The sequence below is a fragment of the Ornithorhynchus anatinus genome, chromosome 19 (assembly GCF_004115215.2).
Source record: "Ornithorhynchus anatinus isolate Pmale09 chromosome 19, mOrnAna1.pri.v4, whole genome shotgun sequence".
Lineage (NCBI taxonomy): Eukaryota > Metazoa > Chordata > Mammalia > Monotremata > Ornithorhynchidae > Ornithorhynchus > Ornithorhynchus anatinus.
Window position 1 is genome coordinate 13,607,019 of NC_041746.1, and position 26,245 is coordinate 13,633,263.

General features: G+C 39.5%; 1 protein-coding gene across 4 annotated transcripts in view; it reads left to right on the plus strand.

Annotated features, from left to right (window-relative positions):
- Positions 1–26,245, plus strand: part of UBR2 (ubiquitin protein ligase E3 component n-recognin 2) — a 77,164-nt gene that overhangs the window by 37,606 nt on the left and 13,313 nt on the right. For 2 of the 4 annotated variants that reach the window (XM_007672322.4, XM_007672323.4), the window contains exons 14-37: positions 813–941; positions 2,032–2,215; positions 3,568–3,629; positions 3,759–3,869; positions 4,524–4,589; positions 5,632–5,754; positions 6,775–6,838; positions 7,938–8,062; positions 9,535–9,587; positions 10,913–11,015; positions 11,526–11,574; positions 12,065–12,219; positions 13,917–14,019; positions 15,081–15,190; positions 15,333–15,413; positions 15,774–15,952; positions 17,251–17,450; positions 18,008–18,101; positions 19,969–20,130; positions 21,657–21,757; positions 23,583–23,661; positions 24,348–24,496; positions 25,132–25,187; positions 26,131–26,227. In XM_007672322.4, coding sequence (XP_007670512.2) covers positions 813–941; positions 2,032–2,215; positions 3,568–3,629; positions 3,759–3,869; positions 4,524–4,589; positions 5,632–5,754; positions 6,775–6,838; positions 7,938–8,062; positions 9,535–9,587; positions 10,913–11,015; positions 11,526–11,574; positions 12,065–12,219; positions 13,917–14,019; positions 15,081–15,190; positions 15,333–15,413; positions 15,774–15,952; positions 17,251–17,450; positions 18,008–18,101; positions 19,969–20,130; positions 21,657–21,757; positions 23,583–23,661; positions 24,348–24,496; positions 25,132–25,187; positions 26,131–26,227 — 2,635 coding nt within the window. Of the gene's footprint in view, positions 1–452; positions 525–812; positions 942–2,031; positions 2,216–3,567; positions 3,630–3,758; positions 3,870–4,211; positions 4,412–4,523; positions 4,590–5,631; positions 5,755–6,774; positions 6,839–7,937; positions 8,063–9,534; positions 9,588–10,912; positions 11,016–11,525; positions 11,575–12,064; positions 12,220–13,916; positions 14,020–15,080; positions 15,191–15,332; positions 15,414–15,773; positions 15,953–17,250; positions 17,451–18,007; positions 18,102–19,968; positions 20,131–21,656; positions 21,758–23,582; positions 23,662–24,347; positions 24,497–25,131; positions 25,188–26,130; positions 26,228–26,245 lie in introns of those variants that run through there. The other 2 variants (XM_029047075.2, XR_003753659.2) reach the window with 2 other exon arrangements.

Consider the following 26,245-nt stretch of genomic DNA (forward strand, 5'->3'; position numbering starts at 1 on the left):
CTCCGACACCTCCTTGTAGAAGTAAAAATGTTTTCAATTCAATGTGAGGAAGATCTGAAAAAGAAGAATCACTCTCTAGTGTATTGTTGGATGATTGCTGCTTCTAGGAAGCAGCATGGCATAGTAGACAGACCACGGGCTGGAGAGTCAGAAGGTGATGGGTTCTAATCCCGGCTCTGCCACTTGTCTTTCATGTGACTTTAGGCAAATCACTTCACTTTTCTGTGCTTCCGTTACCTCATCTGCAAAATGGAGAATTAGACTGTGAGCCCTATGTGGGACAAAGACTCTGTCCAACCTGATTTGCTTGTATCCACCCCAGTCCTTAGTACAGTGTTTGGCACATAGTAAATGCTTAACAAATACCATTATTATTATTACTATTATTATTATTATAGTATTTACAAACTTAAAAATATGCATACCAAAATCCATTTCTTTTCCTGTAACAGTTGTTTTCGTAGAATCATAGAGTTGGAAGGGACTGAAGGCATTATCTGACCCAGCCTCCTGCATTCAGCCAGGTGAATGACTAAATTATCCAGAACAGAGGGTTATCCATCTTCTTTTTGTCTAAAAATATTTGTAGGTGATTAAGAGTTTCTGAAACTTTTTTAGATTTGTTCGGATATGAAATATTTCCCTTGCTGTTCCTTTTCAGATTTCCTTTTTAAAGAAACAGTTTTTCATGTTCTCGATCTTTTTCTTTTCAAATTCTTTAAATTATTTCTCTTAAGAGTTGTTGAAACAAAGTTCAATATCAAGCATGAAATGTATTTTTACATTCAAGACTGCGTATTTTCTTCCCGTAGGGAATGGACCCAATAACTCGTCAAGTAGGGCAGCATATTGAGATGGAGCCAGAGTGGGAAGCAGCTTTTACATTGCAAATGAAGTTGACTCATGTCATTTCAATGATGCAGGACTGGTGTGCTTTAGATGTAAGTGTTTTGAAACTATTGGCCCAGGAATGTCTGTGCATGAGATCTTTTTTCTTAAAGTACATTTAAAAGAAGTGGAACAAATTTCATGATTCCAGTATTAATGACCGTTTAAAATCACATTATGAATCCTGATGTATTTGTGTGCTTTTTATATCCTTGGTCTCCTTCCTGCTTGTTTTTTGTCTGCTTGCCTCCTTTAGATAGTGAACTCCTTGAAGGCAGTGGAGATGTGTTTTGCTTCTGGGTTTCTCTTTCTAAGCATCTTAATACAGTGTTCAAAACTCATTGAGCACCCAGTAAATACCATTAATTGTTTAATTAAGACCTGCTGGCTTTGGGTTGTTCAGATCAGACCAGAAACAGTATGTTAGTGGGTGTTTTCATAATTGGACTGTTTCTTAACTTGGAGAGAGCTATTTAGTACAGATGAAGGTTGATGATTTTAATGTCTACTTCTCCCCACTCCCCGCAGATTTCAAATCCCTGAGGGCAAGTGTCATGTCTACCAACTCTACTGTAATGTACTCTCCCAAACCTTTAGTTCAGTGCTTTGCACACAGTAAGCACTCAATATAATACCACTGATTCATAGAGAAGCAGCATGGCTCAGTGAAAGAGCAGGGGCTTAGGAGTCAGAGGTCATGGTTTCTAATCCCAGCTCCGCCACCTGTCAGCTGTGTGACTTTGGGCAAGTCACTTAACTTCTTGGTGCCTCAGTTACCTCATCTGTAAAATGGGGGTTAAGACTGTGAGCCTCACGTGGGACAGTCTGATTACCCTGTATCTACCCAGTGCTTAGAACAGTGTTTGGCACATAGTAAGCGCTTAACAAATACCTACTTTATTATTATTATTATTATTATTATTATTATTATTGATTGGGAGGGCTAATAGACCCTGCCGTAATTTGTCAACCCAGAGAAATCCACCTAAAGCCTCTGAAGTTGAGTGCAATTTGAATAACATAGTACATTATGTCCAAATTAGATGACTCATTTTAAATCTGATCCTAAATCAGATCTCAATTGTTCATTTATTGCTTCAGAAACCCAATGTTTTTGTAATATGATTTTCTTTATTCTTCTAGGAAAAAGTGCTCATCGAAGCATATAAAAAGTGCCTCACTGTGTTAATGCAGTGTCACAGTGGTTTTACTGATGGAGAACAGCCGATCACTCTCAGCATATGTGGACATTCAGTTGAAACTATCAGATACTGTGTTTCTCAAGAAAAAGTTAGCATACACCTACCAGTTTCTCGCTTACTTGCAGGTAAAAGCTAGCTTTCGTTCTTACAATGCCTTAGCAAATTCACATTTTGAGAGGGAATTTCATCTCTTTGGGATTGCAAAGGGTGCAGCTGTTGTGAACATGTGCAGTTTACCAGTGTGTTGGACATGACGATACCTTTTGTTCACTTGACACTTTGCCTCTACTTGAACTTAAAATACCCTTCAGGGTGTAGGAAAATTTAACGGGTTATTTACTCTGGAGAGGCAAATTGAAGGTGTCTACTCACTAGTGGTAAGATTCATTACATGGGAGGAATATTCAGTGTAAAGCCAGGCTCTGTGCTTCACTTTTAAAGTTCGATGGGCTGGGGGGCATAAATTAGAATTGCCTCAGCATGATTTGACCCCTGTCTGGCTTCTCAGTGCCTCTTCTGCTCTTGCTCTCCCACATTCATTCCCTGCCCTTCCTCACAATCTCCATTTCAAGCACAGTCACGAAGATAATCAAAGAAAGAGGTGGCTGGCTTATAATAACTTTTAAAATCCTTTGCATTGCCATGTGATATAGCTAAATATCAGGATTTTACTAGTCTAAAATACATAGCATAGGTAGTTGCAAGAGCAGGTGCATCATGTATCATCAGAAGTATTTGTTGTGTACCATCTCTGTACAGAGCTGTGTGTTGGACACGTAGGGAGTGTACAAGGAAATAAAAAGTATATACCATGGTCCCTGCCTTAACGGTTTTCATTTAAGTACATAAAAAATGGTTTTTGTATATACACACACAAACACATCATGCCACCCCTGCCATTTGCTGCCCTAAGGTGACCACTAAGTTGACTTACTATTGGAAGCCAGCCCTAATTAGCAGCCTGTTTTCTTGCTAATATGTGCTTAGTCTAACCTATTCTTAGCTGGATATTTCATTAGTTCTGAGGAGACAGCGGGATAGTTCTCTTCAGGGTTGAATGTTAAAATATCCAAAAGGAATCCAATTGAAAGATGGTTATGATTGCAACTACAATGTAATTTTAAAAATGTAGTACCTATTATCATCTTGTAATTTATGCATATAACAAAGTTCAGTGTACTCCCACAGAACAAGGTCCCAAATTAAAGAGAGCCACGTGTAAAAATTTGATCATAGATATGCTGGTTCATGGGTTCAGAGGAAACCTAGTTCATTATTTTAGTATAAGCCAGATAATACCTGAGAAGTCAGAGGTATTTTTGCCAAGGGAAGAAGTAGATTGACGTCTTAGATTTAACATGGGACTTTTGTCATCATCTCAGGAGGGCCAGGTCATAGAGTTGTAGATGTAAAAGTGACTGGATAATGAGATATTTATAACAAAATGACCTTTTCTGTGTTGGGGGCTCCTAAATAGGTTTGCATGTATTGCTCAGCAGAAGCGAAGTTGCTTACAAGCTTCCAGAGCAGCTGCCTTTGGTAAGTGGTTAGTCCATTGGAAAATAAAATATTTTGGATAAAAATTTCCGCATCTCCTGATTCATTTGAACTTTTTCCCATAGGATTTCTTTGTCAATAAGGATTTCTGTATTGTTCATTTCTCTGCAGAGTGAACTCAGTCCACCCATGTTGATAGAACACCCTCTGCGATGTCTTGTTTTATGTGCCCAAGTTCATGCCGGAATGTGGAGAAGAAATGGGTTCTCCCTGGTCAATCAGGTACGAATTTCCCAATTTTAGGCGGCATTTTTTCCTCTGTTTTTCTGTTTCTTACAAGGCTAGATCTTGGAAAGTACATCTGTAGGTGAAGAAAATAAATCTAAATAAAAACTGAAGGTTTTCTGCATTCTTTGGGATTAATTCCAAAAGGAAATGTCAGAAATTAAAATTAGATATCAAAAATACATACTTTAATCTTTCAGAATCAATTTATAAAAGATATATTAATGTAACATTTAAGCAAAGATTTTAATTTTACAATCAGGAACTTTGATTTTTTTAAATCCTGTAGCCACCTTAATTCTAGCTTTTCCTTCATCTTCTTTCATCTGAATGCAATAGATACCACAGTAATCTTAGGTTTTTTTGCAACTACCATTCTACATATCACAAAATCATTGTCCAAGAAGCGAAGCCAAACAAATACCTAAAACAAGAATAAAATAATTTATCTAAAAGTGAGCTTGATGTCCCCATAATTTCCTTGAGCATGGTATCTTTGGAGGAAATAAAGTTATGAAGTATAGTCTGCACTGCAAGAAAGCTGGGTGTGTACTCAGGTGGGTGTAGGTTTCCTTACTGAAACTTACTAGTGTTTTCTACAACATAACTGTATGTAGCCAATTTATCACAACTAATGCACTGTTTTTTCAGATATATTACTACCATAATGTGAAATGCAGACGAGAGATGTTTGACAAGGACATAGTAATGCTTCAGGTAACCAACTAAATTCTTGGAGATCCTGGACTTGTATACTTTAGCTACCTCATTTCTTAGCAACTTGAGGAAAATGCACTTTCCATGAAAAGTGTCACTTATATGAAAGTTACATCTTAAGAAATGGAAGTGGTGCATTGAGGGGGGAAGAAAGTAAAGACAAAATTTAGAAGCTGGCTTTAAAAGATCAAATAATTTGCTCAAAGTGCAAAAGTAGAGTGCAGCCTGATTCAAAAGGTGCGAGTGACACTAGTGAAACATTGTGCTTGCTAGTTCCCGTTTTTATCCGTCTAGTTCTGTTCTTATAAAAATGATTGAGAACCCTTGATTTGAATCCTGACAATCAAGAATTTTTGCCTTTGAGACACCAACCTGAGAGTCTTACTGATATCTGTTGATGACATAAGAAGATTGTTACTCTAGTTTTACATCATTTTGGAATCCAAAAAGCCTAAGGGCAAGATTGGCAGTAATGAGGGTGTGATGATTCTTTTACTTATTAGTAACTTTGCCGGTTTAGGAGTAAGTGGTCATGGGTTATAATCTCGGTTCTGCTGCTTGTAAGCTGTGTGACTTTGGGCAAGTCACTTAGCTTCTCTGTGCCTCTGTTACCTCATCTGTAAAATGGGGATTAAGACTGTGAGCCCCACGTGGGACAACCTGCTTACCTTGTATCTACCCCAGTACTTAGAACAGTGCTTGACACATAGTAAGCGCTTAACAAATACCATAATTATTATTATTTAAAGAACGATAGCTGCCAGAAGGGGAACAGTGCTTGGCACATAGTAAGCGCTTAACAAATACCATAATTATTATTATTTAAAGAACGATAGCTGCCAGAAGGGGAAGCCACACAAATTGCACCACACCAATATTAAAACAGAGTGGCAGGCAGGGAGAGAGACCCACCTGGGGAGAGGTTTCTCTTGCCACCATTCAACAGACAGGTCCCTGTGATTTAGACAACTGCGTGTTCCACTCATTGTCGGTCATCATTGATTCTAAACTTGTCTTCTTTCTTGTCCCACTTTTTTAATAGACAGGCGTGTCCATGATGGATCCAAACCATTTCCTGATGATTATGCTCAGTCGCTTTGAGCTTTATCAGATTTTTAGCACAACTGACTTTGGAAAAAGATTTGGTTCCGAAAACAGCAATAAGGTAATGTCTGTAGTGTTGGCTTCAAAAACTTCCAGCAAGAACAGCAACAAAAAAGATGACTTTTAAAATCCCATATTGGAATCCAGAAATGACCCTGTTCTCATCCTAAACATCTCAGTTAGCGACCAAGTTTAACCAGGTCACTCACTTGCACAGTAGAAGAGGGTAATGAATTTTTAACAGTAGGCTCTAATAGAGTTCCTGCTGAAGCCCCAGGAAGATCCGGGAGGGCCCTGATAGATGTTTGATGATCAGATTAGCTCAAAGTTAACCACAGAGTCTGATTAATTGATTTCTGAATTTAAGCCCAGTCCTTCTCACACTTTCCTCGGGCTCTTGGAGGTATTTTTCTTGTTAAAAAGTAGTTAGCCCCCACATGGAGTCAGAAATGGCTTTATCATTGAAGGTTAGAAAACAGGAATTTAGGTATTTTGACCCTTATCTGCACTGACTTATAGCCCAGAAAATGTGATCAAGAAGTAGATAAGTGGCTGAAATTGGAACAGAATGAGGTGGCAGGAAGCTGAAGTGGGTGAGGGCCTCTCTAAAGTTGGCACTCCTCTTTGGCCAAAACATCACATCCAAATGGGACTCTAGGGTCCGCAAAAGTCCTTGAAAGTAAAGCACCCGGAATAATCATGGGTCAGTACTGGCATCTACTGGTGTCTTGGTGCCTCTCCTTTCTGATCTTTAAAATGGAGTAAAAGACGGTGACCTACCACAGGTTGTGTGGGAAATTCACAATTAAACACGATGGTCTAAAATCCTAATTAATGTCATGTCATTTTCTGTGCAAATACTGAACATTGGAAGGAATTTGGAAAAATTTTCTTTTGACTCCACATTTAGGAAAATTTGAAAACCGAATTAGGAGCTGTTCAATTCTAATTCATATTTTAGGGGGTTAAAGATGAAAGAAGTTAAGTCTTTGGGTTGTTCTTTGAAAGCCAGTCTTTGAAAGTCATATTTAGTTGTTCAGGATGTTGATTCTTCTTTATCTTTCCACTTATTCCACAATAGGATATGGTCCAGCAAAATAATACTTTAATAGAAGAAATGCTGTACCTCATTATAATGCTCGTTGGTATGTTGGAATCTTTTTTTCACTTAAACTGTAATCAGAAAATCAATAATACTTACTGAGCACCTTTCTGTGTGCTGAACAATGTAGAAAGCACTTAGGCGAGTACAATAGAAGGAGCAGATCTGATCCCTGACCCCAAGTAGCTCGATGTAGGCCTTGTACTGTGATGCTTGGCAATGCAAAAATCCAGACTTAAGTCCCCTTACCTCTTTTGTAAAGGTAACTAAGCTTCAAGGAAAGAAAATATCTTGAATTTATCAAAAAATTTTTCCTCTGCTTAAATGGGATACCCCCTTTCGTACAGTAGTGATGATATTTATTGAGTGCTCACTATATTAGATGCTTAGTTCTCTTTCCTTCCACCTCTGCTGCTCAGGCTGTCCCTCAGCCTGACACTGCCAGGACTCTTCCCCATGCCCCTTTTTCTTCTCTTATCTCCCCTCTCCTCCAGCTCTAGTCTACTTCCTTGATTTGTTTTTCTAGCTCAGTTTCTCACCTTCTTCCTCTGCTCTTAACTCCACAACATAGTTGTGCACTGAATCAAAAACATTTTGACTAAAAAGGGGTTTGAGATGGGAGAGGGCAAAGTAAACAAGGTTTTATCATTTAAATGTAGCTAGAGATTATGGCTGCTAAAGCAACCTTTTTCTCTTTTTCCCCTTCTGCTTTCTCCCCACCTCATTCCTGCCCCTTTTCTTTTTCCCTTGAATCCCTCTTCTTGGAAACCCATGTCCCCATCCTCTTCTTCTTATTTCTCCTCCCCTTTCTCCACTCTCCCTTTTCCTTTTAAACTTAACCTACTTTGCATGGGGAATTCAGGCAGTAGAAAGTAGCCCTACCTACGTCACCACTTTGAAGAGCTATTTTTTGCTGTAATTTTGGCTCTCCCTAATGTAGCTCAGACTCAGGAATGAAGCTGCTTTCTTTTGACTGCCTTTCAGGGCTCTGTAGATTCTTGATTTAGTTGTACAGCAAAATCAAATCAGTTTTCACTATGCTGTTAGACAGTTAAACAGGCCAAGAGAAATATCATATGGGCAATTATACTAATTGTATGATATGAACTATATTATCTCTATATACTTTTTTATCTAAACAGGGGAGAGATTTAGTCCTGGAGTTGGACATGTAAATGCTACAGATGAAACTAAAAGGGAGATTATCCATCAGTTGAGCATCAGACCTATGGCTCATAGTGAATTGGTAAAGGCTTTACCAGAGGATGTAAGTATTGTAAAATTATATTTGGAAAGCTATATTTTAAAGCCTACATTTTGCTTGTTCTCAAATCAACAGTTGCTTATCAAATGGAAAAAAAGTTTTTCCTCCAAATTATTCAAAGCAACTAAAACCTATTCTTTTCCTATGTTAGTAAGTAGGAGTAGGCAAAATACAGCCCTTAGACTGAACCAGCTCACTAATTTATTCACTCCGACCTGGCCTAATAATAACCGTGGTGTTTGTTAGGGGGTTACTATGTTCTAAACACTCTACTAGTTGCTGTGGTAGATACAATATAAGCCCAGTGGACACCATCCCTGTCTAAGGAGGAGGGAGAGAGGGTATTTTGTCCCCATTTATTACAGAAAAGGAAACATGCACAGAGAAATTAAGTGACTTGCCCAAGATCACACAGCAGGCAACCGGCAGAGCTGGGATTTGACCCCGGGTCTCCTGAATCCCAGAACTGTGCTCTTTTCACTAGCTTGTGCTCTTCTCATTCTACCTAACTGGCTCCAAGTCAACCTCAGAAACACTGAGAGCCAGAAATGCATTGCTGGGGTTTCTGAAGGGCCAACAGCTGACTCCCACCTAGGTAGGAGCCACCCTAGGCAGAAGTATAGCTGAATCTACCACTTCAACTTTCTTCTCCCTTCACCTCATCCCACTTGGTCCCACACCTTTCAGTTCTTAACTTTGTCAGCCAAGTTGAAGTACAGTTCTCACCAGGCTCGTCAATTGGAGATGTGGCTCTCTTGCCAAAATAATTGTTCATCTCTGCTGCAGATGGATAAGGGTACTGTGGGAAAAAGAAAATTTTCCCAAGAAAGAACTAGTATTGTTCTTTTAGTTGAATAAACCGTTGGAATTATGTCACTGCCAATAAAAGGGGATAAATTAACATATCACCTCCAGACATACAAGCAGCACTGTAAAGGTAATGTAAAAATAATAAATGAAATTCTAATGTGGAAAATAACTATTGCCATGTCCTCTCAATTTTTAATAATAATAATAATAGTGTTGGTATTTAAGCACTTATTATGTGCAGAGCACTGTTCTAAGCGCTGGGGTAATCAGTTTGTCCCATGTGGGGCAGTCTTCATCCCCATTTTACAGATGAGGTAACTGAGGCACAGAGAAGTTAAGTGACTTGCCCATAGTCACACAGCTGACAAGTGGCAGAGCTGGGATTCAAACCCTTGACCTCTGACTCCCAAGCCCGGCCTCTTTTCACTGAGCCACGCTGCTTCCCCAACAGTGAACGTCTTTGGCATTTGTAGTTCCGAAGTCTTGTTTGATTCTTGATCATTCTTGATTTATTTTCTAAGTCGATGCAAGTTTCCATTTGCTACATGAGTGTTTTCAGTATTTTTGAAGGTAAGTATTGTAGCAACCACCTTTGATCACCTTTGTAAACTAGGGAAGTAGTTAGCTCAGAGTTCTAATATTTCTTTATCTCGTATACCAATTAGGAGAACAAGGAGACTGGGATGGAGAGTGTGATTGAAGCAGTTGCCTGTTTCAAGTAAGTTTATTTTCTAAAATGTAAAATTTCCCAAGTGTAAACTTCACAGCCTTCCTTATTTTAGAAAATTTCAGTTTCTAAAACAAGGAAGGATGTAAAGTTCTTTGGCTTGGGGTTTTGGGGTGTTTTTTTTAGGCTATGTTTTAAGCCCTTATCATCTGCCAGGCACTGTTCTAAGCATTGGGGTAGATACAAGCTAATCTTGTTGGACACTATCCCTCTCCTATATGGGGCTCAGTCTTACTTCATCTTCTAATGAACGTTTATCCCATAGCCCTGTTAAGGCCACAAGGGTTTCCTTTTGAGCATATGGGTGTTCCCTGGGGTGGAGCTCACAGAAGGCAGAACTGGAAAAAAAAATGAGATACACATACAGGTCTAGGTTGTGGATGTTTGTATGTGCGCATACACACACACATTTGTAGACCAATGAGGCAGGGGTGGGGAAGGGGGACAGTGACACAGACTACTAGGGCATATTCAAACCGGGAAAGTGACAAGGGTCTGTCATGAAATCCGTTCCCTACTGAAGCCTCGTCAGAAGAGAGATGTCACCTGGAGTCCAGTCATGACTCCAGTTTTGACCAGTCACGGTCTTACTAGGACAGGTAGGATGAGCCAACTACAGATCTCCCCCATTCTGCAAAAGCTGTGGTGGTGAAGCTAATGGCTTCATCTCCAGAATCCCTGTTATAGGGAGGCCATGGCTCCAATTTTTAGTAGTAATAATTGTGGAATTTGATAAGTGCTTACTGTGTACTTAGTCCGTGTTCCACATGGGGCTCACAATCTGAGGGAGGGAGAGAGAATGGATATTTCATCCCATTTTACAGATGAGGAAATTGAGGTACAAAGAAGTTAAGTGACTTGCCCAAGGATAAATAGCAGACCATCTATGGGAGTTGGGATTTGGATTTAGGTGCCTGGAGTCCCAGGCCCGTGCTCTCTCCAAGTAAGCCGTGCTGCCTCTCATTGCCTTCTGAGTTGGCACTCCGGGTTGGCTGCATCTTCAGATCTAAATGGAAGTTCAGAAACCACAAAATCTCATTTAAAAAGGCAACAGTTTGACCTCCATCCTGGCAGCACAGCATATAATCAGGGCATGGCTACTGTATTAATTCAACACCGTGCTGCATCCTTGAAAAAAACAAACTAGGCTATTTAAACAGCTTTAATCCTCGCAGTGTACCTCAGGCAGTGTATTTTAACCCACTTGGGTTTTGGAGTCATGATGTTATTACTCGCCTAACTTTGTTGTCATGTGAACTAATGTAATTTCTAAAATTTACCCGTGAGCACTGATACATGAATTTTTTGATTTGTAGAAAACCTGGTTTAACAGGAAGAGGACTCTATGAACTAAAGCCTGAGTGTGCCAAGGATTTCAACCTCTATTTCTACCACTATTCAAGGGCAGAACAGTCCAAGGTAATGGTCTGGTGTGGTTTTGTATTAAAAAAAATTTCTGGATACTGGTAAATTATTTTTGTATGGTTTCTAACTCCATTTTAAACTGCAGATTCTTTTTCTTGTAATTTTTTAACTGATCAAATTTGAATAATATGTACCGGGCACAAAACCGAACATTCTTAAAAGCAGAAAATGGAGGGTTTTTGAGCATGAGGCCTGCAGATAAACATATTTATTTAATTCTTTCTCACACGCACGTACACAGCCATTAGTTAAAATACGCAATAAAATGAAATCGTCTTGTGTTGCAAATACAAAGAAGCCCAAAGCTATGTGTAAACTAACCTGTGAAAGAGCACAATTCCAAAATGTCGCCTGCCTCTGTTGATTTCAGTGACTTTGGGGGTGGTTATTGGAAAAAAAAACAAAAATAAAATATGAATGGAGGCGTGATGGAATGATGCTTTTAAATTGGGTGTTAAGTTGTTTTACAAATGTTTTATAAGTGAACCTTTTCCTTTTTCTTAGGCAGAAGAAGCACAAAGGAAATTGAAAAGGCAAAATAGGGAAGATACAGGTATGTTGCTTGTGTTATCTTTAAGTTCATTTTTCCAAAGTCCTTCATCAGGCCAGTTTTTGGTTATGTTTGAGTTAGCAGCAAGATTAAATTGAGAAGGCGGCAGTTTTAGATCAGAAGCTTCTGCTTAGCTGGTGAGGCCTTTAAAAACTCTCCAGCAACTTTTGTGTCCCAAATAAATTCAAATCACGTGCATTATTTCTGATTAAAAGAAATTAGCTTGGGTATGCTTAGGCAATAAATGTGTACCTTTTCTTTGCCACTTGTACAGAAAGGTATATTGTTTGTGAAAGTGAAGTCTTTCCTTTAAACTGCTGTTATTTGTGTGCATTATGCTTATTACCCACCTTGAGAATTTAGTGAAGCATTGCCAAAGATATTGATGAAAGTCCTTCATTTGCTTGAAATGCCAGCACAGGTTCTATATGGCTGTTTAGGAAAGTTTTTAAAGCTTTTACAGAAGGAACTGATTGTGAACTTTGTCTTTCAGCTCTTCCACCTCCGGTTTTACCTCCTTTCTGCCCCTTGTTTGCAAGTCTGATTAATATTTTGCAATCAGATGTCATGTTGTGCATCATGGGAACAATTCTGCAGTGGGCAGTAGAGCACAATGGCTATGCCTGGTCAGAATCAATGCTGCAAAGGGTAGGTGTGGAAACCTTTTATGGAATGCTTTATGAAGATTTTAGAACTGTGCTAGTGTAATCAAAATAGTATCAGCATTTGATCATACAGAACTTTAGAGGAATAACCAAAGATCTAATTTAACCGGAAGAGCTGAGTTAGAAGTCATTAGAACCTAAAGAAATTTTTGTAAACTTGATAAGGCTTTTTTATATGAAATAATATTTAAAAGATACATGGATACATGTGGGAATTGAATATGTCATAGAACCCTGTTCTCCGTCTTTCTGACAAAAAGGAGGAAATTTCATTTGGGTTAATGATGAATTAGTTTGAGTCCAAAGAATGTATTTCTGATAATCATCATTAGAAACTGGAATATGTTACAAGCGTGAGTCGATAGAATATCCTTTAAAAACAGTGTTTACAGAAGAAAGCTTATTTACCTGAACTAGTACCAGGGCCAACTTCGGAAAAACCCTTTCCCCCGTGTTGCGTAAGAAAATGAAAAGTCATTACATAAAGCTGTGGGAACATGCTGAGTTACCTAAAGTCATTGTCTAGAAATCCACTTAAAGCCCATAACCTAGAGCAGTTCTCCAGGGGGAACCCCTAACTCCCTTCAATCCTGAGCCACTCACCTCTCAGGAACCACTTTAAGCTGAATCCTTTCAGATTTATAAACAAAGGCACCCCAAGGTTGCCCTTCTGAAGAAGTTAGACTAAATGGGGAGTACGCTACACCTAATCTTAAGAAATATTCCAGTCCAATGACCCTAAGATTGCTGGAGGTAAAAAGATGAAAAGGTTAAGACCTCCAGTTTAGTGTTCAGCAGTTATTGGTTGCTTGATAAATGTCGGCTGACTCACCGATTGCATAATAGTAGTGTGGTGCAAAGTGTAGAAATATTGAATGAAAGTCCTCATGAATTTTTATGAACATGTCTCTGTTGCATCTTTAGTGTATTCTGACCACACATTAATCTTTGTATATTTCTCTTAATTGGTGTGGATTTTGTTGTTTTCATTTCTGGAGAAAAAATGTAATTCTGACGATCCCATTGATTTCTGAATACTTGTAAACAGTTTCTTTTACTCTTTTCACGCAGTCCTGTTTGCGTCCATTTCCTATGTTAGGAGAACAAAAAAGGATTTCATGGCATTTATAATTTAGTCCGTGTCCTTGAATTTGTGCAGTGGCTCAACAAGGGAGCTCTTGTTTTTACTCTCTGTAAAAATGTTGGCCTTACTTTCAGTCACCCCTCTGTGCCTATAAGGGTTATGTTCCACCGAAACCACAAATCATCAAAGTCAGTTGAGAAAGAGTGGGTTGGATACCCACACCATTAGTTGTTGTTTCAGTAACGTGGGCAAGATTAATTTTGGACAAAACTAATGTTATTTTGACCTAATGTTGAGCGGGATCGTGTGCAGGCACAGAATTTCAGCAAAGCGAGTATCTTGAACAGAGATATGTGGGTTGAAGTCATTTTGTGATCAACTCAAGCAGTGTTGGGAGGCTGCTACAGCAGAAAAATAATGAGAAACAAATATTTCTGCAAAGGAAAATCACAAAAATTGAGGGACTCTGCTTCTGGTTTGAGTTTATACAACCGAGGGGTGGGGGTGATTGCATAAAAACAAAACTGCAAGTGAAAAACCTGTGAATGCTAACAATCAACTTACTAAGAGATGGAAAACTGATTATTTTGCATTAGGTGTTGCATTTGATTGGAATGGCACTCCAAGAAGAAAAGCAACAGTTAGAGAATGTCAACGAAGAGCATGTAGTAACATTTACCTTCACTCAGAAAATCTCAAGTATGTCTAACGTTCCAACATGCTTCAGATGTGTACCTTTTGCTCAGTAAAATAATTCAAGTTGTAAATATTTGTCCCCTCCTTTAAATAACCTTTTTCAATTATAGATGTGTTGCTTTCATATTGGATTCCTTAATAGTCACTATTTGCTTATTGCCAAACATAATTTGACTTGTATTAATATGCAGGATAACTGTAAGCTGATTTCCTAGGAAAAATGAAAATAAAAGTTCAAGAATTCACTTTCTAAATTAGTGTGGATGTTAATAAAAATCGGCAAAATTGAGTAAGATTTTAGAATGTGAGCCTTGGGTGGAAGAGGAACTGTCTGACCTGACTGCCTTGTATCTACCCCAGTGCTTAGTACAGTGCATGACAAATAAGTAATGCTTAACAAATGCTACAATTCACTGAAACTGTGGCAGTAAACTGTAGTGTCTTGAATCACCAGAGTAGAATTTTCTACCCAACTGTACCCATTTGGGTCCAAACTCCAAGGGGACAGATGCATTTTACAACATCTCCTGAGCACAGGTAGGCTGGCAGGGAAGGAAGCTTGGAAAGAAAGGGAGTAACCAAGCCAGTGAATGTACGTTATGCTCTCAGACCCCTGGGACAACAACCCCTTCACTGGGGAGGGATAGTCACGGAGGGAACGAAGGCCAGGAGAGCGCGGAAGGGGAAGGCCCTCGACCTCACCCTCAGGGCCCGGTGTAGCAGCCCATCCCAGACTGAGGCTTCCCAGTTTGACACCCTGGCATCCTTCCCTGCCTCTGCCCTGCGGTATGGTGACGTAGGTTTCCCAACCTAACAAAGCAATGATCTTGCAGATGGCAGCAGGTAAATGACAACCAGGAGGAGGAAAATGTTTGAACAACATTCCCATTGCTGATCTCAAAATAGCATATTGTGCTGTATATACTAATAGGCCGGTATCACTCTTGAGAAGGGCTAAATTTTCAATTTATTAATCGGGTTGCAGTCAAGTAACATGTCAAGCATGAGGTATATGTCATCCAGACCATCTTGTAATCTTGCATCTTGTCTTTAATTTGCATTAGGACCTGGTGAGGCACCAAATAATTCTCCTAGCATACTTGCCATGCTGGAGACTCTGCAAAATGCTCCCTACCTTGAAGTCCACAAGGATATGATCCGATGGATATTGAAGGTAAAATGAGCCTAGCCATTTCTAGAATTTTTTTTTCCTGTAAAATCTTTACTATGTATAAAACTGAGCTGGTTAATTTTGTGCCTTCACATTTTATTAGTTAACATTTTGCCCCATTGTAACCAGTTCTCCCTTTTTGCAGACTTTTAACGTCATTAAGAAGATAAGAGAGAGTTCTTCCAGCAGCCCTGTGGCTGAGGCAGAAGGAACTATAATGGAGGAGGTACTGAATCATAACAAATACAGATGTACCTAATGAACTGCAGTGAGTTTCCTAAACAAATGAGGCAATTCTATTCCCACTTGATTTTGAATTCAATAGAATTGATCTATCTTTTTGAATGCCACAAGATTAGTAATCAGTTATTGCTTGTCTTTGGACTATTAATTAATTCACTTAAACAGTTGCTGCTTTTGTAGTTTACAGTCTTTCATTTGGGGGCATTCATGCAGGTTTTTCTAGTGTAATGTGAAAATATAGCATTAAGCATTAGGGGCATTTATGCAGGTTTTTCTAGCGTAATGTGAAAATATAGCATTAAGCATTACTCTTCTCAAGTGTCTAATTGAGGTTCAATTTTAGAGCACCCGTGATAAAGACAAAGCTGAAAGGAAAAGAAAAGCTGAGATTGCCAGACTTCGGAGAGAGAAAATCATGGCTCAGATGTCTGAAATGCAGCGACACTTTATTGATGAAAACAAAGAACTGTTCCAGCAGACATTAGAATTAGATGCTTCGACCTCTTCCGTCCTTGACAACAGGTAATGAAACTACCCCAGATTCCACTGAATAATGCTGAGCCCCTACTTTCTTTGTAGCCCTGTGTTAGGGGCTTGGGAATATTCAGGTAGGATATAAATTGGATACAATTCCGGTTGGAAGACACTCTGGCTCACAGCCAAACCAAATCTGACCCTCAGACTGAATTAAATTGTTTAGTTGGCTACTTATGGGGGCATTGGGCCCAGCCCCACCGGGGAAGAATTGGTTTTTTTGTGTTTATGGTATTTTTAAAGCACTTATTGTGTGCCAGGCACTGTAATAAACCCTGGGGCAGATACAAGCTAGAAAGGTTGGACACAGTCCATGTCCCACAGGGGGCTCAGAGTCTTAATCCCCATTTTACATATGAGGTAACTGAGTCACAGCGAAATTAAGCGACTTGAACTAGGTCACACAGCAGACAAGTGGCAGAGCCAGGATTAGAACTCAGGTCGTTGTAACTCCCCGGTCCATGCTCTATCCACTAAGCCCCAGTGTTTCTCTTATTATGAAAAATGAGTCTGGTGCAGCTTTGAGATGGAACTCAGAACATGATTGTGGGTTGTTTAGGAAGCTCCTAATATGCTTGCTCCAAGAATGCCAGAAGTTTTCCATCCTTTTGTCTCTTTGGTGGTGAATTTAAGAGAGGGGAGAGGGGAAGCCCAAACCTAAACATTCACCCTGACGCATTCTGTTCCTGCTGTAACCTCTATGCCCACCTTCAGCAGCACTGGTGTACTATAAGCAAAATCAGTTGTACAGTCTACTACTTATCTTGATTGCTCAATAGGTAAAGATTTCTACATCTCTCTCCCCAATTAGATCATAAGCTCCTTGTTGGCAGGGAATATGTCTCGTATATCTGTTATACTTTTCCTAGTACTTATTAATAATAATAATAATGTTGGTATTTGTTAAGCGCTTACTATGTGCAGAGCACTGTTCTAAGTGCTGGGGTAAACACAGGGGAATCAGGTTGTACCACGTGGGGCTCACAGTCTTAATCCCCATTTTACAGATGAGGGAACTGAGGCACAGAGAAGTGAAGTGACTTGCCCACAGTCACACAGCTGACAAGTGGCAGAGCTGGGATTCGAACTCATGAGCCCTGACTCCAAAGCCCGTGCTCTTTCCACTACGCCACGCTGCTTCTCATTACCATTCACTGGCCCTATTGGGCACTTTGTAAATACCATTTCTGCTACTATTTCTGCATTAGTACTATAAATATTGAGATTTTGAAAGAATGCTCACTGAAATGGAATGTCACATACTCATAAGTTTCATTTGATTTCAGTCCCATGGTTTCAGATACAACACTAATAGCCTTGGGCCCAGAGCAAACGCGGATCACCGAGCAAAGGCAGGTTGCTACCTGTATTTTGTGTCAAGAAGAGCAAGAGGTTAAGGTGGACAACAGGGCTATGGTTTTAGCAGCATTTGTTCAGCGATCAACTGTATTGTCCAAAAACAGAAACAAAGTTATTCAGGATCCAGGTAAATTAAGAGGAGATCCTTACCATCTCCCAAAAAATAAAGCTCTCTGTTCCTTTCTTTTTGTCTGTGCTGCTGCGGTATTTATGACCCAGTAGGTTAACTTCATTCTTGCAAATTCACTTGCTTAATCAAAGTAGCTAACAGTTTATTTAATAAGTGCAGAGTAAAGAATAAAGAACCTTCCTGTAGAGTTCTGGATAGAGGTTTGGATGGGTAAAATTTTTGGTAGTCACAGCTATTTGTATAGCAGGCTTCTTTTACAAAGCATTTTGCCTTCAAAATTATGTTAATACAAATCATTTGTCTCAGAAAAATGGATAATACACCAGATAGAGGGGTGATACTCAGGCACTCTGCTGATTCACAGGCTAAGGAACTTTTTGTTAAATTTTGTCTTCTAAATAATAATTAGGGACTTTGGTTATGAAGTGGACATAATCCCTGGCATCTCGAATGAGTGATAAAAGGGTTTAATAAATCATCCATCTAGCCAGTTCAGGGTGTTAGAGTTTGAAGAAACAATGTAGAATGTTACATTTATTTTTTTTGTTCTGCAGAAAAATATGATCCATTATTTATGCATCCTGATTTATCATGTGGAACACATACTGGAAGCTGTGGGCACATAATGCATGCCCATTGTTGGCAAAGGTAATCACTGGTTTGTTTTGGATGGTACTTGTTCAGGTCTTACTGTGTGCTGACCACTATACTGAGCTGTGGGACAGCTTCAAGATCATCAGCATCAACACAGTCCCTGGCCCACGTGAGGTTCACAGTCTAAATAGGAGGAAGTTGAATTTAATCCCCATTTTACAGATGACGTAACTGAGACAAGGTTTGATAGACCCCTATAATTGCCAAGCAATAATATTTAAAATTGACAGGCTTTATGGTGAACTAAAGAAATGTGGTGTTATTTTTTTAAAAGTTAATGAACTAGAAATGAGCTCAGTTCAGTATTAAAAATAAGCCACCTTTTGCTCCCTCTCCTGAAAGGATCAGGATCGGAGGTAGACAAACAGCTCAGTAGGCAAGATTGGGGATTTTGGAGAGGAACCCGCTCAGGGGAATGGGGCGGGGGAGGGAACAGGATGATTCTTAGCCAGGGGATTACTTTCTCCTGCAGCCTGTATTGGGACAAGCTGTCCTGCATTGTATCCCAGGCTAGTGCAGAGTTTTTTGAAAGTGCCCCAGGCAGCAACAGCACTGGGAAAGAGACCAGATAAGAGTCAGTTCTGGACCGCCTTTGCTGGACCCCAGCTCACCACTCAATCAGTCACCCTGGAGAAAGGAAAGGTTAAGCAACTGGTTATTTCTATGGCTAGTAAGGCTGCTTTGGGATTTTCCAGGGTTAGAGCTGGTTTTGTGTTTGGAGCTGGTTTATTGGGCCAGCATGCAAATGGTAATGTCAGTTCTGAAAAGATTTAAGTTCAACGGAAGACTGCAGACTCCCCAATCCCTTGCCCCTAATGACCTGGCTCCTTACAAGGTGTTTGGAGCTGGTTTATTGGGCCAGCATGCAAATGGTAATGTCAGTTCTGAAAAGATTTAAGTTCAACGGAAGACTGCAGACTCCCCAATCCCTTGCCCCTAATGACCTGGCTCCTTACAAGACTGTAAGTTAGTTGTGGGCAGGGAATGTCTGTAATATTGTTGTGTTGTACTCTCCAAAGCGCTTACTATAGTGCCTGGCACACAATAAGCGCTCAATAAATATGATTGATATTTATTGAACTGTAAGGTTAGATAATGGTTAGCTGAAAAAAATGTTGCAAAATGTTGTTTAATGATATACAGGATAATTAAGAGGCTTTTTGAGCCATTTAGGTTATTCCTGACTGTTCTTAATAAGAAATTAGAAACATAGACCATAGAAGAAGGTAAAGGGGGAATGAGAAATTGTCTATTTTCGTATGTGGAATAGCTTGAGGGGCATCATACTGGGTGAATGAAGTGTACAGTCTGGAAAATGATCCCAGTGAGAATTCCTCTATGACTATACCAAGAAAACTCTAGGCACAGTTTAGCATGTGTGATGATCTGGCTAAAGGCATTGTCATGTCCCTGGTTAGCTCTTCTTAATTCAGTATAGTGTTAAAACTCCACATAAACATCAAGTGATTTTTTAAAAAAAATTCACTTGTTGCTAATGTGGAGTTTTAACATTGAAAAATTTGACTTTTAAATCCTAAAGAATTTGACATTTTAAAAATCAGTATGAAAAACAAAGATTAAGTATACCTCATCACAAGATGTGGAATGTACCTTTATATAATATTTCCTTATAGATTTTGAATTAAATCTGTAAAGATAATGAAGTCTTGACTTTTAATATTGCTCTCTGCTATTATGTCATTATAGAAAATAGGGTGAGGCCTTTGTTCTTTTAAAGATTGTCTCCATTCCAGGTAATTAGTTACATGTGGACTTCTACTGAAGCTATATAACGATAGGTTTAAAAAGTGTGAATCTATCACTTAATGATGCTGACATTAAATATCCTACTACTTTACAGATATTTTGACGCGGTACAAGCCAAGGAACAGCGAAGACAGCAAAGATTACGAGTGCACACAAGCTATGATGTAGAAAACGGTGAATTCCTTTGCCCCTTATGTGAATGTTTAAGCAATACTGTTATTCCTCTACTGCTTCCTCCACGGCGTGTATTCAACAGGTAGGCAAGCCTTGGATCACCAATCCTTTTAATAATGTGAAACTCTTTGTCAAAGTTAGTCTAAAATCTTAGTTTGCACACTATGTAGTTTGGTTAACCCTAACCATGAAAATTAGAACCCCACAGTTACCTAACGTATGTCAAATTTATTTTTTCAAGTTACTTGCATCTATTTTTATTTTTCTTTGGAGCAGTCATGTGCAGTGTTTTCCATATCAACTAAAAAGAGGACAATAGTTACTTGCTGCTTTTTGGATTGTGCCCTTCATATTTTTTAAAATATTTGTAAACTGAAAGTCCCTATTCTAAGCCAGATAGCTACAATTTCTTTACCCGTTCCTTATAGAGCCTATACTCCAACCTCAAATCATTTACACTTCCTTCTTTCCTTCAAGTTTTCCACATGTCCTTTAAGTTGCTAAAGGCCTACCTGGGCAAACTACTGACTGTTCTGGCAAACGTTATTTTAAGAGTAAAAGGCTCCAGAAAGTGGTGCAAATTGTAAATGAATGCTATTATTTTAGTCTGTAGATAACCTTTTTGCTCAGGATTCAGTAAGGTGTGGTAGGTTTGTTAAATTCTGATCCCAGATATCAAGTTGCTTTTAGTGCCTTAAGCTAACTAGCCTTAATGGGATAAAAATGTGATTTAACACTCTGGCAGATCAGTATAAATCAGTGGAATATGTGAGGAATTTGATATGCTGCCCTGTCCAGAATGGTGATTTACAGCATTTCAGGATGAAGTCGTTACAAAACATGTAATTTATACATCTTTCCCTTTTGTCTATTCTTTGAATTATTTTACTACTCTGTTGAATTAGTTTACCACTCTGCCTCTAGCATATAGAAAACGTTTTGTAAGGTAGCAAGGTGATATATTGTTCACTCTATATCAAGAACGAGACTGGGGCTTGTTAAGTGACAGAGAGAGTTAAATGACATATTATCAAGAACAGTTGTAAACTAGAGCTGCTGCGTCACCTGCAAGAATCAGAGCTATCTTTTATTAGCATATATTTCAGTAACTAATAACTTGCAATTTCAAGATTTAAGAAATAGAAATTCAATAAACATGCTATATTTTTCTGATAGGTAATATTAACTAATTTAACTCCTTCTACAGAGTAGAACAAGTACAGTTTTTCTTAACTTTTGCACCGTACTCATATACTGACTCGCATGTAATTTTAGTTTGTGATAGTTCTCCTAAAACACCAAGGTTTTATTTGTGATGAACCCATGCTGAAGAAGACTCACATTATATTGCTCACCCCAAAGTCTAATGAAACATGCATATACACAACCTCTTCTGAAAGTGCATCATGTTGTATCCAGAAAGTCGTTGGAAAAGCCTTCCCCAATTCTGCCATAGCATCCTATCCAAAATGCTTAGTGAAACTGTTTATTTAAATGAATGGAATAGATATGTTAATGAAAAATATCAGGATCACATATCATTAAATTATTTAGTACAGTGCCTATTGCTACTCAATTGTAAATATTGCGTGTAACTTTTCTTGGCAGGCTAGATTTTTCAGACCAGCCAAACCTAGCTCAGTGGATCAGAGTAGTCTCTCAACAAATAAATGCAATAGAAGTTCTTCAGAGGGAAGACAATGCTTCTAGTAAGTTTTGAGATCTAATTTTTTTTTTTTGTCAAAGTTTAAAATCGCAATAATGTATGCTTTTCAAGGAACTACACTGAAATTTAGGTATTTGAGCCTGAAACTTTTCCAACCTTGGTAATTTCTTTGAATCCAGAGCAAAACTGTCAGTCCTTGACAAATAATAAGCGCTTGACAAATACCATAAAAAATAAATTTTATTCTCTTTTATAATGTGTCATTTGTGAAGTGAATTAAAAATTCAGACCAATCAAAATGTGGGCTGTACTTTAGTGTGGTATTTATAAAATTCTGTTTTGCACATAGGAAGGTTTTCTTGAAGACCTCAAAGGGGTAACTGGACCTGGTGTTATGTTTTTTGTTTTTCCTTGATTAATTGGGTGTATCAGAGTTGGCTTTGAGGCGCTACCATCAAAGATCTTGAATACTCCCTCCTAAGTATGAGGAAAACATACTGAGAAGAAAACTTTGGGTAAAACTTATTTCAGAAAAGCAGCATAAACTAACGGAAAAGGCATGGACCTGGGAGTCAGAGGACCTGGGTTCTAATTCTGGCTCTGTCACATCTCCTGTGTGACTTTGGGCAAGACACTTAACTTCTCTGTGCTTCAGTTTCCTCATCTGTTAAAAAAGTGGGTCAGGGACTGTGTCCAAACTGATAACTTTGTATCTATCCCAGCAGTTAGAGCAGTATTAACAAATACCACAATTACAATTATTAATATTTAAATCAGCTTTGCATTGTAAGACCCTTATGGGCAAGGAATGTGTCACTTGCTTGTTTTGTATTTCCCAAGCACTTTGGACACTGCATTGGACCTAGCCAGGTGCTCAATAAATGCTGTTTAGTATCACTGTTGCTTTTAGAGGCCCAGTGAATAAACCTGGTTGCCAAAGTCAGGTCAAAATGGAATTTTTCAATAATTATTATTAGAGTATTTAAGCACTTAATAAGGGTCAAGCATTGTCCTAAGCACTGGAGTAGAAACAATCAGGTTGGACACAGTCCCAGCCCACATGGTAGGAATGGAGAGCAGGTATTATATCCCCATTTCTCAGATGAGGAAATTGAGACCCAGATAAATTAAAGTGACTTGCCCGAGGTCACAAAGCAAGCAAGTAGTAAAGCCAGGACGAGAATCCGGGTCCTCCGACTCCCAGAATTGTATTCTTTCCATGAGGTGGGCTGCTTATAAGAGACCACTTGGCTAGTGGGACTTGATAATAATAATAATGGTGGCATTTGTTAAGCGCTTACTATGTGCCAAGCACTGTTCTGAGTGCTGGGGTAGATACAGGGTAATCAGGTTGTCCCACGTGAGGCTCACAGTTAATCCCCATTTTCCAGATGAGGTAACTGAGGCACAGAGAAGTTAAGTGACTTGCCCACAGTCACACAGCTGACAAGTGGCAGAGCTGGGATGTCAGCTTATTAAAAGTCAAGGAGATGGGTAGCAAGGCAGCTCCACCTCCTCTTCCCAACATCGGAGGGAAGAGAAGCCTGGCCACCTCTCTTCTTCTGTCTGCCCCCCTGCCCTTCGCTTTGCTGCCAGCGGATGGAAAGAAGACCTCTTCTTAACCTTGCTTCATGCAGCTGGTTGCCCAGGTAGTTCTTTGGTCATCTGTTGCCTCCTAACCTAATGTGTACTTGACTTGTTCAGGGGTAAGGAGAAGTTCATTTTCTCCCCCTCTCTCTTAGATCTGCCTTTCTGAGCTCTCTTGAAATGAAGTATGCATGTAAGAGTTAAAAAAAAAAAAAAGAAAAAGGCACCATCAGTCTCATGGTGTAGATGTTATACATAAACATAACGTATTCATTCCGTAGATAGCACCTCATCTGACAATTCAGAAAATAAGGAGGAACTGCAACCCCCTGAAGGGTTTAGGCCTGACTTTCGACCAAAGTAAGTATATCATCTTGCGGATTTTTAACCTGTCCTAGTTTAGCTATAGGATTATATCGAGTTGATATCCAGGATGAGTGAGTACACTGGACTAAGGACCATACCATATTTTCATCTTCTGCAGGCCTTTATTTCCTTTCTTTCCACTGAATCAGCTAATCGGTTATTTAAGTATTTGCTCTGTATAGAGTTTTGAGTCCTGCTCTGCTGCTCTCATGTATTTGTTGAGCGCTTACTATGTGCCAAACACTGTTCTAAGCACTGGAGTAGTTACAAGGTAATCAGATTGTCCCATGTGCGGCGCCCTGTCTTAATCCCCATTTTACAGATGAGGTAACTGAGGCATAGAGAAGTAAAATGATTTGCCCAAGGCCACACAGCAGACAAGTGACGGAGCTGGGATTAGAAGCCACGTCCTCTAGTTCCCAAGCCCATGCCATTTCCACTAAGCCGCGCTGCTTCATCTGATTTGAGGTGTGACCATTAGGTTGCTGTACCTCGTCCTTAGTTGGAATAGAAAGTAAAATCTGTACATATTGGCCCGACCAACAGAAGATATGTTGTGGAAGTCAGAGACCCAAGAGAAATCTATAACAAACAGTGACTTCATAAACTGATGTAATAAGCTCTGTCTCTGATGTAACAGAAAGCTAGATATAAATGGACTTTTCCCTGTTCTGCCTTAGGAACCCTTATTCTGAAAGCATTAAAGAGATGCTGACAACCTTTGGAACAGCAACATACAAGGTGGGCCTGAAAGTTCATCCTAATGAGGAAGATCCTCGTGTACCCATAATGTGTTGGGGCAGCTGTGCATACACAATTCAGACCATCGGTAAGCAGTTGACACTTTCTGTCTCCTAAGCTTTCAGTTCCACAAATAATATTTGGTTTTCATTTATTTGTGAAATAGAATCATTTTAGAAAGAACCACCCGGTAACCATACCCAGAATAAATCCAAATGGTTATTGGGCAGAGAGCAAATAATAAAAATGACAGTAGTAATAAATGAGACATTTGTTAACCACTATGTGCCAAACACTGTACTAAATGCTGGGGTGGATAGAAGATAATCAAGTCCCACGTGGGGCTCACAGTTTAATCAGGAGAGAGAACAGGTATTGGATTCCATTCTGCAAATGAGGGAACAGGCACAGAGAAGTTAAGTGATTTGCCCAAGGTCACACAGCAGCTAAATGGCCGAGCCGGGATTAGAATCCAGGCCCTCTGATCCCTAGACCCCATACTCTTTCCATTAGGTCACATGGCCTCCCGTGAGGTCTTGATTAAGTGACTGTGGCAATAGCTTACGTTGGTCGGATATAATTTCAAGTTGAAAATTATCCAAGAGAAAGGAGAAAACTTTTCATCTTGGCCCTGGGCAAAGTGGAGATATCCAGCACCCATTTGAAAAATGTCTTTTCAAGCCTGCTTTGTGTGTTAATTTACTATTGCTTTGCTTCCCACAGAGAGAATTTTAACTGATGAAGAAAAACCATTATTTGGTCATTTGCCGTGCCGACAGGTACGATTTTTAGTAATGGTCTTGATTTAGCAGGGTGGAGGAGGGGGTCTGCTCGTCTTTCTCTTTAACCCAGGAGTTGCTGTAAATATTATGCAGTTCCTTATGACTCATCTCCCATTTTCTGTGAGAGTGCTTAGTATAGGATTCCACCCTTTTATGGACTCTGCATAGAAGTTAGACTTGTGTGACTTGAAGCCCTACTTCTGGTGACTTATTTTGTGCTCCTTTCTAGATTATTTAAGCAGTATTTGCTGCCTCCTAACTACAAAAGTCTGACCCTCACCTCATTTTTGTTGAGGGGGTGGGGGTAGAGCAACGAGAAGTAGGGGAATGTCTGCCTCCTGAGACTACACCAGAAGTGGTGAAATCTCTGCCTGAGAAACCGGTCAGGGCGTTCAGCAAGAATCCTGAAAATAGCTGGGTGATGTGGACGGTGAAGATGACCCCAACCGCTGCCGAGGTCACTACCTTAATGACTGCCTGCTGGCTGAGGCAGAGTGGCACAGCATCAGCACTGTCCTGTGGTCTCCTCGGCCTAATTGGGTCCTGTGAGGAAAAATACTCAAAACCTTTGGTTTCCGTTTGGGATGTGTTGTACCCCTGCGTGCTTACTTGCTCCTTGTACCCTGCCCCAAGGGGAACACAGTTAGCAAGGGCAAGAGAGCATGAGTGGCGAAAATCGCCAGATTTTGCACACCGGTTCTCAGTCCAACATCAAACCATATTCCCTAAAGGACGGGGACTACCTTCCTCACTTGAGTTGCAACTGATTTGGTTTTTTTCTGGCCTGCAACTCACCTTTCCTTTTACTTTGAAATCTGGTTCTCTTTATGAGGATTGTGCCTTTTTCCACAACACATTTCAAGTTCAGGCTAAGCTTACCATACAGGTATTCCTTCAACATTTATCTTAATCATCATATTTCCCCTCTTCTGCATTTCAGGATGACTGCCTTAAGTCATTAACAAGATTTGCCGCTGCCCATTGGACTGTTGCCTCATTTTCAGTGGTACAAGAACATTTTCGTTTGTTGTTAGCAGGTAAATTTTAATGTACTT